Source organism: Vicia villosa, linkage group LG2 (genome assembly GCF_029867415.1).
Source record: "Vicia villosa cultivar HV-30 ecotype Madison, WI linkage group LG2, Vvil1.0, whole genome shotgun sequence".
Classification (NCBI taxonomy): Eukaryota; Viridiplantae; Streptophyta; class Magnoliopsida; order Fabales; family Fabaceae; genus Vicia; species Vicia villosa.
In genome coordinates, this window is record NC_081181.1 from 217,753,900 (window position 1) to 217,766,488 (window position 12,589).

At 36.5% G+C, this 12,589-nt stretch overlaps 1 protein-coding gene across 1 annotated transcript; it reads right to left on the bottom strand.

The window, feature by feature from the left end:
* Positions 1–3,833: 3,833 nt before the first annotated feature.
* Positions 3,834–7,093, bottom strand: LOC131651340 (uncharacterized). Its single transcript, XM_058921005.1, has 4 exons — positions 6,910–7,093; positions 5,577–5,886; positions 5,117–5,423; positions 3,834–3,923 (listed from the first exon to the last, which is right to left on the bottom strand). Exons 1-4 carry the CDS (start codon positions 7,091–7,093, stop codon positions 3,834–3,836), a joined length of 891 nt encoding a protein of 296 aa, XP_058776988.1.
* Between the last annotated feature and the right edge of the window lie 5,496 nt (positions 7,094–12,589).

Consider the following 12,589-nt stretch of genomic DNA (forward strand, 5'->3'; position numbering starts at 1 on the left):
AAGGTGGTCGCTGTTGAAAGTATTTGTGGGTAAATATTTTCGGTATATATCGTATCCACAGGAATTGGTTTAATATCACTGCCGTTCTATAGTTAGTTATTTTGAGTGAGAAAAATAGTTGAGTTTGTTTGTTTATTCTCAAATTGCATATAACGGAATAATAATTGACTGATAAAAAGCTTAAAGATGAATAACAATGGTGAACGAATATGTTGAGTTCCAGGGTTCATCAACCTATTCCTATACAATTTATTAATTAAACCTTAATCGAACAATCATTTGAATTATTATCTTCACTTATCCTCAAATATGATTCCATGTCTTCAAATCAAATTAGATAAACTTTTACCGGTATGAGATTCGATCTCTCCAAATATCAATATCGATAATAGTAATAAAGAACGATAATTATGAAAATCCAATCACAATTCCATCTCTGCAAATTGAGATTGAATCAATATAGTAACCTAGGGCAAAAGTTAGAATCCCTTCTTTCGATCAAAGACTCCACAATGATTTAAGATAAAAACAAGGTTTCTTATTGATAATAAATTCAAACAATTGTTCATAAGACTTAATCAACGGTATTGTATATTCATAAGTTAACTACTACCTTAAACTCAACAAGAGGAATTTAGCTCTCCATAGACATGAAGAACAAACAAGGTTTCATGGATGGATTCATCTTCATCAAGGGAATGTCTTCAATTGATGCTGAATTCTCCATCGGATGTTGTTTGCTGTTCTGGATTAGGATTGCTCTCTGAATTTCGCTCACTAAAAAACTCTCTTCTCAAAGTTATGGTTTATGAGGATTAGGGCTTGTATTTATAGCCTTTTCCTTTATAACGCAATGCGGCGCGACACGGGCTGGCGCGGCGCAAACCCAAGTCAGAGGGTTCTCGCGCGTCTCGCCTATGATTGGCGTGGCTCGTTACTTGCTTTAGCTCAATTCTTTGTGATTCCTCTTCTTCAGAGCTTCTACACTTGCATGTTCCTTCGTCTTTGCTTCTTAACTTCAATATCTGCACAAATAACACCCAAAGTGATGCAAGTCGTTCTACAATTAACATCGAACCTCGAAAGTTCAATTCTAATTATAAAATCCGTAAAAATCACAAGATATATTCACTTTTAGCTCAAAAGGTAGTTAATTTAACACATGAAAATACCATTAATTCACTCCTAACAAACTCTCCCCAACTTAGAGTTTTGTTTGTCCCTAAACAAAATTACTTACCTCAACGAAACAACAAAAACATACCAACAATCATGCCACAAGTTTTTCAAAAAGGTTTTTCAAATGCCTCAATTCAGCAGCCAAATCATATACTCCTTATCTCCCTGCAAACTCTGAACACATACATGAAACAGAGTTTGAAAGAAAATTACCTCCAGAAGTTCAAAACACTACACAATTGCAATTGAATCAGCACTAATCACTCTCATAAAAAAAATATGATGAATAATAGAGGGGTTAAACACTCATCCAAACAATTAAATCAACAAAAATCCATATCATACGTTCACCATATTGTTAGCATCAAGTCCTGTGGAATCTGAGAATCAGAAGGTCTTTCCAGGGTTGTAGTGTGGTTTAAGATTCAAAGAAAAGAAGACAAACGAGGGTTGTTCCTATTCTAGGGAAGCATCCGAATCATAACTCCTTTCCTTTTCCTTTATACCTTCAACTTTTTCACCCCTTCTTCTTTTTCATTCGTAGCTCGATGTTTCTCTTTTTTATTTTCACAAATTGTTTTCTTTCAAACATTGTTCTTCTTTTGTTTTTTTTTCAAGCTACGAATTTCTTTCGTTCTTTGCAAATTACCACCTACAGACTTACTCTTCTTTTGATTATGACTCTCCCCAACTTGGAGATCAACCTGTATTTAGATTATATGAATGCTCCCCTACTTTCTATGAAGGTCAAAGAGAAAACACATCACCAAATTTTGTGGTTGATGGTCCACAACAAATTTTTTTACTGAGATCAAAACTCACCAGGTTTTTCCTTGGTGCATATGATGAAATTTACCTTGACCTTAGGCTCAAAGAATAGTTAGTAAAGGATCACACTCTTACAGAAGAAAATAAGTTTTAAGATGGAATCGGCTCAAAGAAACTCTCAGATTCAAACAAATGCCTAAATCACTTCCACAGATTTCCACAAATGATGCGATAGATGGTTTAGTATGATACAAACTAGTCAAAATAATCGATGGTCTCCTGCATATAGTAAACAATGGAAAGCTTTCCTCACAATGGTTAAGGCTAAGCTGATCCAACAAAAATAGTGTACCATAAAGAACTTCTGCCAAGTATTTTCTAACAACCTATGTTTCATGCACACACTAGGAGTTTGAGTTTGAAGATTCATACCTGACTTGTTACTTATTGAAAAAGAAAGTGAAAACTGGAAAAAAAAATTGAACATTCACTCACTACCACTTTCATACATGTTGCTCCATTGTTGGTACTTTGCTTAAGATTTTCATTTTGTTGTGGTAGTACTCTTTCTAAATTGGGGACACATAAATAAAATAAAATCATTCAAACATAAATATTAAAACTAAACTGAGTCATGGTGACAAAAATGCCACCTTAAATTCACAAATCAAGAAAATTACTAAATGACAGGAATTAAAAATATCATCAGACAATCATAACAAAAAGCAGGAAATCCATAATAATCTCTCCTTCCTCACAATCACCACATGTGATCCTCATCATCTGACACACTGTCCTCCTCATGCTCTGGCTCAGTTTGCCCTTGCTGATCAGCTCCACTAGTGGCCCCACCCCCACATGATAAGGATCGGACTCTGACCATCCACAGTATGTGAAATAGCTTTCTCGAGTGGGAAAGGTACGCTCCTCAGGGGTACAGATGGTGTTCCTGTACTGCTGCTGCATCACATCATGCAAGAAAACATGAGACCGCTGACTAGCCTCCCACATGGATGCATAGTAGTGATGTGCTACCAGCGGATCAAAGGAGGGAGGAGGTCCAGCAGATGGTCCTGCCTGAGAGCTTGTTGCTGCAGCATGCTGTTCCTTCTCAAATAGAGTCTTACAAAACCTGTCAATGTAAACATCATCAATAGTGGAGTGGATCAATAGATGTCCCTTATCAGAACAATCCACTCCTTCAGCATGGCACAAACCCATAATTAGACCAGGGAATGGTAGGACACATTTGTCGTTAATCCCGTGCTGATTATCACTTAGAGTTGCTCTCCTCAGTTCTTGTGCCATAATCGTAGCTATATCCACTGAATGTCGAGACATGAGGACTCTTATTAGCAAAGCTGCATCCATAGGAATGGTGGTTACATGTGCCCTAGGTCGGATGTTGTAACTCATGATTGACAACACAGCTCGAGCATCGACATTTAAATCTTTCCTATGGTAGTGGATTGGTGCCCCATTATTTCCAAGTACGGGTCCTTTTCCCTTGGCACAGATCTTCCTAGTCACATCATCCAACCTGTATGATCCTTCATATAGGTGACTCCTATAATAGCATTTTTCACCTTCAGGTAACTCCAGTGGATTACCCAAAAACTCACTTATCGCTTGTCGGTCAAAGCGGATTGTGTGACCCTAACAAACGTCTCGTAGTTGTAAGCCACAGTTTCTGGAGTAAGTTTGAGAGCATTTGCATAAAACTCCCTCACAATATCCATGTTGATCTCAGTGTATGGTTCAAACACACGACCCCAATTTCTATGTTCAAAGTAACTCCACAATGTGCTGTAGTCGCTTTCGGGTTTCGGGACAATCAACTTCTCTGGGAGAATGGTGCGAGAGGCTAATTGAGTAAACCTCTCTTTCTAGGCAGGTCCTAAGAAGCGTCGGGCAATAGGGGCACCACGAGGGCCGGTACTTGTGGACTTGGTACGACCTCTCTTGGCTTGTTGCATCTGCACAGAGAAATATTACCGCACCCAAACACATCATTATACAATGATACATAAAGAATTTGTAAAAATTTGAACACAGTCGCGGTTCGCGAGTCCTTGGCGCGGCGCGACTGTGGCGAAACTTTCAGCCACTTATGGTGGTGCATAGGGCAACCACACAGAAGTCACTTGATAGTTCTTGCCATACTTATAGTACTTTAATCTATCTTCTAACCTAGGTTTTTTTTTTTTTTTCAAATTTTGGTCATTCAAGAGCTTAGATCTAAATACCCATTCTTGGGGTTTCAACACACCCCTCTTATGAATTTGAAAAGCAAAAGAGCAGATACATACCTTGAGTTGTGATAGGGATGAGATGCAGATGATGGGAATGAATGAAATTTTTGAAATTTTTGGCTCGAGGCTCGCTGGAGAAGTGTGGCTGCTCAGTGGGGACAAACAAATGAAATGGGGTTCACTAAAACCCTATTTCTGAGTTTTATAAAAAACAAAAGACGCACTATCGCGCCTCGGTCTTTATTGGCGAGACGCGCGAGACCCTTTTGTTTGGATTCACGCCGCGTCCTTTCAATAGCGAGGCACGCCAGTTTTCAAAATTTTAGAAATTTTCTGTTTGTCCCCCCTCCTTTTTGGCATAGTGATCTGATGATAGAATAAAAATGTAAAAATTGCTGAAAAACTAAAATGTTCTTACCACGTTGGATTGCCTTCCAACAAGCGCTTTGTTTAACGTCGTTCAAGCTCGACGATGCATGCTTTCAAGACTTTAGGTGTGGTGTACTTTGCTCCACTCCCTCGAAGTAAGCTTTTAACCTTTTCCCATTAACAGTTCTTCTTTCTGTTGTCTGTGGATTCTCTACTATAATGGTTCCTTGGTTGCATATCTCTTTTACTATAAATGGGTCAGACCACTTTTGTGTTGCTTTACCTAGGAGACATCTTGATTTCGAGTTGTACAGAAGCACCTTTTGTCCAACTTGATAGGGTCCAGGAGGTTGGGTTTTATTTTCTTTGGTTGCTCCCGCAGTTGCATTTATTTGGAAAACATCACTCTTGTTCTTAAAATGCTCCTTGGCTTTGAACAGAGTAAAGTTTACCTCTTCATTTTGCACCCTTATTTTCATGATTCCACCATCCAGATCAATCATCATTCGGGCTGTTTTCATGAATGGCCTTCCGAGAATTACTGGTACCTCATGATCTTCTTCCATGTCGACTACCACAAAGTCCACCGGAAAAAAGAATTTGTCTATTTTAACTAGCAGATCCTGAACCACTCCATAAGGTGTAGTGATGGACTTGTCGGCTAATTGTAGTGTCATACTAGTGGGCTTCATTACCACATTTCCTAGCTTTTTGACAATGGCTAACAGGATTAAGTTGATGCTCGACCCCAGATCGATTAACCCATCACCATTCAAATTTCTTCCAATATTTAACGGTAAAGTTACTTGCCCTGGATCGGATTCCTTTCGTGGAGTAGTTCTTTGGATTATAGCACTGCATTGGGCATCAAGCATCACAGTTGAGTCATCCTTGCATCCTTTTTTCTTTGTGAGCATGTTCTTCATAAACTTAGCATATCTGGGCATTTGCTCTAGTGCTTCGGCAAATGGTATGTTTATGTGAAGTTGTTTGAAGATGCTCATAAACCTGGTATATTGTCGGGCATTGTCCTTCTTTGATGGGGCGTGGGGATATGGCAAATGTTGACTTGGTATCACGTTGCTTGCCATCTTTTCTTTACTGCTCTTTCTTTTCAGCTTTTCTTTCTTTTTAACTTCTTTATTCACATGCTCTTCTTCAGCATTAGTATCAATAATTTCATATTCTTCATCTTCTCCATCATGTTTTTCAGTTTTCTCTTCCGTATCATCTTCAACATTATTCTTTTCAACTTCATTATTACTTCCTTTTTGCCCAGGCCTTGTCACCACCGCTTTACAATGCTCTTTTGGATTCTCTTGAGTGTTGGTTGAGAATGTTGCATTTGATTGATTAGCTGCAATCTGTTTAGCTAGTTGGCCCACTTGAGTTTCCAAATTCTTTATAGCTGCCTCTTGATTCTTGTGATTTGTCATTGCCACTTGTATGAACTGATTCATGGTCTCTTCCAACTTAGATTGTCCTCCTTGTTGTTGTGGCGACGGTTGAGTGTAAGGTTGAAAGGCTTGTTGTTGATATCCTTGATTATGCGGCCTTTGTAGATAACCTTGATTGTTATTCCTTGGTGGATAACCTTGTTGATACGGAGGATTCTGATATTGATTTTGCCTTTGTCCTTGATTATTGTTCATGTAATTCACTTCTTCTTCCAACACTGGCGGGCAAAATCCTGTCTGATGCTCTCCCTTGCATAACTCACACTTCGAAACTTGATAAGAATTAGATACACCATTCAGCTCCTTGAGTTGTTGTGGTAATTTAGACATTTATTGTGTCAAAAGTTCCACTTGCGATGTTAGTAACTTATTTTGGGCCAGCAGAGCATCACTGTTATTCAATTCCAAAATTCCAGTTTTCTTATCTCTGATAGTTCGATCATGATTCCCTTGCCGATCATTCAGAGCCATTCGCTCTATTATCTGAGTAGCTTCAGCAGGTGTCTTGGACATAAGTGAACCACCAGTTGTGGCATCAAAGAGTGTCTTGTTTGTAGCTGTGAGACCGTTACGGAACATGTGGATTTGATCAACTTCTGCAAAACCGTGTCCTTTGCATTTTCTCAACATAGCTTTATACCTTTCCCATGCTTCATTCAATGATTCATTACTGCCTTGAGAGAATACTGCTATTGCTGTTTTTGCCTCAAAGAATCGGTTTTGAGAGTAAAACCTTTCCAAAATATTTTCTTCTAAGGTATTCCAGTCAGTCATCACTGTTTCGGGTTGATCCAGATACAAATCTTTTGCCTTAGATAACAAAGAGTGTGGGAACAACCTCTTGAATAGTGCTTCTTCATCAGCTTGAGCTACACCAGTTGTACCTGCTAATTCATAGAACCGAGTAAGATGCGTATACGGATCTTCGTGATCCAATCCGGCGAAAGGACTTGCACAGACCAACTGTTTGATACCGGTCTTCAATTCTGAAGTTCGCCCGTTGGCGGCAGTTTTAACGAACTGTGGGTTGAGTCTTGGACTATTTGCACATGGACCAATAGCAGCCATGTTGATAACAGTAGGTTGTATAATAACTTCTTGTTCTTCTTCGGCGAATAGTTCGTGAAAGAAAAGTCCTTCTTGCGACTCGTCAATTGTTTCAAGTTGTTGTGACGATGTCGCGGTTGCGTTGTCTCGTGCTCTTGCTATGTTTGCTCTTCTTCGTGTTTTGCTGTTTAACCTCCTAGCGGTCCTTTCGATCTTGGGATCAAAAAGAAGTTGATCACTGGGAACTTTGCTGCGCATACACGAATTTCTGCACAAACTAACAAACGAGTGAAACAACCAAATCTATAAAATAGTAACAAAAACTCAAAATAAAACTATTGCAATGCGTGCAATATTGACACCAATCCCCGGAAACGGCGCCAATTTGTTGAAAGTATTTGTGGGTAAATATTTTCGGTATATATCGTATCCACAGGGATTGGTTTAATATCACTGCCGTTCTATAGTTAGTTATTTTGAGTGAGAAAAATAGTTGAGTTTGTTTGTTTATTCTCAAATTGCATATAACGGAATAATAATTGACTGATAAAAAGCTTAAAGATGAATAACAATGATGAACGAATATGTTGAGTTCCAGGGTTCATCAACCTATTCCTATACAATTTATTAATTAAACCTTAATCGAACAATCATTTGAATTATTATCTTCACTTATCCTCAAATATGATTCCATGTCTGCAAATCAAATTAGATAAACTTTTACCGGTATGAGATTCGATCTCCCCAAATATCAATATCGATTATAGTAATAAAGAATGATAATTATGAAAACCCAATCACAATTCCATCTCTGCAAATTGAGATTGAATCAATATAGTAACCTAGGGCAAAAGTTAGAATCCCTTCTTTCGATCAAAGACTCCACAATGATTTAAGATAAAAACAAGGTTGCTTATTGATAATAAATTCAAACAATTGTTCATAAGACTTAATCAATGGTACTGTATATTCATAAGTTAACTACTACCTTAAACTCAACAAGAGGAATTTAGCTCTCCATAGACATGAAGAACAAACAAGGTTTCATGGATGGATTCATCTTCATCAAGGGAATGTCTTCAATTGATGTTGAATTCTCCGTCGGATGTTGTTTGCTGTTCTGGATTAGGATTGCTCTCTGAATTTCGCTCACTAAAAGTCTCTCTTCTCAAAGTTATGGTTTATGAGGATTAGGACTTGTATTTATAGCCTTTTCCTTTATAACACAATCACCGCGGCGCGACACGGGCTGGCGCGGCGCGAACCCAAGTCAGAGGGTTCTCGCGCGTCTCGCCTATGATTGGCGCGGCTCGCCACTTGCTTTAGCTCAATTCTTTGTGATTCCTCTTCTTCAGAGCTTCTACACTTGCATGTTCCTTCGTCTTTGCTTCTTAACTTGAATATCTGCACAAATAACACCCAAAGTGATGCAAGTCGTTCTACAATTCCTCGAAAGTTCAATTCTAACTATAAAATCCGTAAAAATCACAAGATATATTCACTTTTAGCTCAAAAGGTAGTTAATTTAACACATGAAAATACCATTAATTCACTCCTAACAGTCGCCACATCAGAATGAGAGGGATTCTGAAGCCGTGCAGGTATGTGACTGCACGGTTGAAGGAAAGTTTATAAGGATTGATGGGTATTACCTATACCAACAAGATGCATCTTCTTTTCGGTAGCCTGTTCCATAAGAACTCCACATTTAAGCGTGTTTGACTTGGAGCAATTGTGGGATGAGTGACCTTTTGGGAAGTTTCCCGAAAAGTGTGCGAGTGAGGACAAATCATGCTGAAAAGACTCGTGTTGGTTTGTGGGATCAATCAATCATCCTGAAAGCAGTCCGGGGTGTTACACTCCTCCATCCAATTCCAATAGCTCCTCTTTTATGACTCGGGATGACCTCCACAATTTGGGTGAGTGAATATTAGCATAGCAGAGACTATTGGCTTATAAAACTAGGAAAAACTATCCAGAGTAAATAAATCACATCATTACCCTTTTCTCAGCTCAACATGCCATCCCCTCTGAAGGTACTCCAGAATGATATGAACTTAGTCATTTCTCATGGATGATCTCAATGAATTCGAAGGATCCCCCCATTAGCCGTCTTCTGTCATGCACTCATTTTGTTGCATTTTTTTGTTTTATTTATTTTGCTTTATTTATGTTTTTTTAGATTATAACTTGTTCTGGTTTTTGAAATTTGGTTATCCATTTTAGATCTTATGGCTTTGGTTTATATGATTGTGATGTCTGCTTCGTATTCCTGTCATCATTTCTTTCTCATAATTCTTGAAATTTCTTATTTTGATGAGTTGTTCTATATTTCAATATGAATTTTTTAATGTGTGTAGTTAGTGTATGCTAGAAGCTCCCCTGGTAAACAAAGTATTTGGAGTACCCACCAGAAAAGAGGTAGCTAGGAGAATCATTTTCATCTGCCACATTGCTTCCTCATTCTTCATCGCATGTGGATAACTTATAAGGAAGACGTCATGAGATGAATTTTTTTAAGCATCAATCAAAATAAGTAAGGCTTCCATGTCACTTACCAAAGGTAACCTTCCTCCCCCTTGATTGTAACATCCACCAGCCAGTGGTCTCAATGAACCTTTTCAACCATTTTTTTGACGTTGCATCATGTGGAATGATAATGACAGCATAACCAAGCTCTTTGTATAAGGACACTAGTTGTCTATTCAAGTATAACTCTTTTTGGAACAAGTTCTCCTCCTTATAAGCGTAAAATCAGTTTCCCGACAAAAAAAATGACACTGGCTCCATAACTTATGAAATAAGTTTGTACATACAAATGGGGTCCCACACTGTATTTTACATATTTTATCATGAGCCTTTTCAATAAGATGAGTAAGAAAAACAAGCAAAATGCTTCATAATGTTAGAATAGGTCTCAAAGAATTTGGAGTTTTGCCCCAAAGAAATCAAACCCAAACCACACGTTTTATTAGTTGTACTATTTTGAGTCTTGAAGAGATGGAAAGACAACTTCAGATTCAGCTTATCCCTCTAGTACTCATTCCAATATTAAAAAATCTTGACAAACATCCAACTCAGCAAAAACAACTGCAAAAGGGGCATTCTTCAAGTGGTTCATAACACTAATCTTAAAATCATTAAATAGAAGACGAAATCCTAAAAGAGAATAAGCACTTGTGAAAAGGGATGACACACTTGTCATATTGGTCCCATACCCTCTTATCTTCTTCTATTGGAAACATTCCTCTGTTGGACGAATAATCCACATCAATTGAAGTATGGTCTAAGCCATCCTCACGACGAAAGCAAATACGATCCCCAATTTTCCAGATCCACCAAGTTACCGAGATATCTTACTTTGCCTTCCTAATCATAGTTGGTGCAATCTCCATAGTCCTTAGCGCTACGAAGAAGAGCCTAATACAGACAAGATAAGATGAGCAAGCAAGTTCAAACACAAACACTCATATAAGAAACTGTCAACAATAAAAAAATCTCCCAAAAAGAGAAACATATGTGTCAAAAGCTCACTACCTAGGAAACTCTAGATAACGAGGCAAAAGCAAGAAGAAAACATTAACTATATTTGAAAGAAATGGATCAATAGTTCATGCATGCCAAGTGCCAACGTGTGAAGATCTCATATGAATTTGAGCAAAGCTGAAAAAGGGAAGCTCGCGAGAAAGAATGACAAGAAAGACATAAATAAACTTTTTGCAAACTCTTTTGCAAGTCGCTAATGATAGAAAAAAGGGCAAAACAACGCTTTAAAAACCTCTTATAAGTGACCCATTCATTAAAGATCATACAATGCATTGTGCACCACCAACAGTTGGGATTTCAACGAAAACTATTCAAAGTACTCAAGTGCTTTAGAGAAGAGAAAACATCATCATCAACTAACATAGGGACACACATCTTTTATTCCTAGTGAAACATTACATATTACTAGGGTATTAAATGCGTCTGTTCCCGATGGCAATGAAATCATATCAAAGGATTTCACTTCCTAGAATCTAGCAGTCAGGTTGAAGCACAATTTGACAAACCCCTCATCCTGCAAAGTAGACAAAAGATTGGAAGACAACTATTATCAACTGTTCGTGAAGCCCAAGACGAAAGACCCAATGATACAGTGAAGAAAGTAAAACGTGCATAACATGTATGTCATTCTCCCTTGGAAACAAACGATTTTGCCCGCTAGAGCTTTGATGACCATCCAAATCAATCTAACGCTATTCGCGATCCACGCTTCACTCTAAACTTACTATCCGCGATCCACGCCTCACTCTACACTTACCGTTGTTACTCGTTTCTCCAATTTAAGAGAGAAGACATACCATTTCTCAAGTATTCAAATTCATTATCACTCATAAAACTCTTCTTGTACTCTTACTGATTCAGGTGTGAGAGTGCTAACCTTGCATGTCAGTCCCATCTCCACCACATCAAACTTTCATATTTCAAAAAATATAATAATTTTTTATATATCATCTTTAACTAATTATATTTTTAATTTTTTAACAACACAATGTTATTCAAAAATTTATATGGTAGTTTGGTGAGATATTTATGTCAAATAAAAAATATTTAGAATATGAAAATTTATCAAGAACGAATTAGGAAGGGACACATGACATAACAAACTTATTTTAAATAAATGTTATTATAGATAAATAAACTTATCAATTACGATTTTAAAAGTCAAAATGTGAATCTAATTTATAAATTAAAATTAAGACTAAATAATTAAATTTTTGAAAAAATTCGTTTAAAAAATATTTGGTTAAGTAGAATGAAATTAATATTAATTAACATAATCAAAATTATATATTTAATTTGTTGAAATATTTGTGTGAAATAAAAAAAAAAACCACTTTTGTAATATATATAGCTTTAAAAAAAACACTTTTTAAAAAAAAAAAAAAAAACCACTTTTTAAAAAAAAACCACTTTTGAAAATATATGTAGCTTTTATTAAAATATTTATACTAAATGAAGAAATTTAATTGTAATAATAAATAAAAAATATAAAAAATAAACTCAAACTAATATAGATAGTTTGTTTATATAATTTCTCAAGATAATAGTAGATAGATACAAAATCAGTTATAAAAAATAGGAAATAATATAAAATATGATTTTTTTTTGAATAAACTAGTAACAAACCCGTGCGTTCGCACGGATTCTGGTATATGACGCGCATTTGTTTTAAATATATATATTTTTAGTAGAAAATGTCTGGTACCTGTAAAAAAATAATAATTGAATGTTTAGAAAAAATATGATATCCGTAAAAAAAATAATAATTGAATGTATAGAAAAATGTCTGGTACTCGTGAAAAATAGTAATTAAATGTTTAGAAAAAGGTTTGGTGCCCGTAAAAATATTTAGATCAAGAATATGGTAATATATCCAAAAATAAATACTAAAAAATTTAGTAATATAAATAATTATAAAAACAACAAAATGTATTCCGTGTTTGGATTGATACATTAATTTTAAATATATTT

Excerpts from the sequence above, each read along its gene's own strand:
- LOC131651340 (XM_058921005.1), bottom strand. The coding sequence starts at position 7,093 with ATGGCTGCTATTGGTCCATGTGCAAATAGTCCAAGACTCAACCCACAG. Across the intron at positions 5,424-5,576 it reads AATGCCCGACAATATACCAG|TGCTATAATCCAAAGAACTA; the intron begins GTTTATGAGCAT and ends TGCCCAATGCAG. Across the intron at positions 3,924-5,116 it reads ACATGGAAGAAGATCATGAG|ATGCAACAAGCCAAGAGAGG; the intron begins GTACCAGTAATT and ends TTCTCTGTGCAG.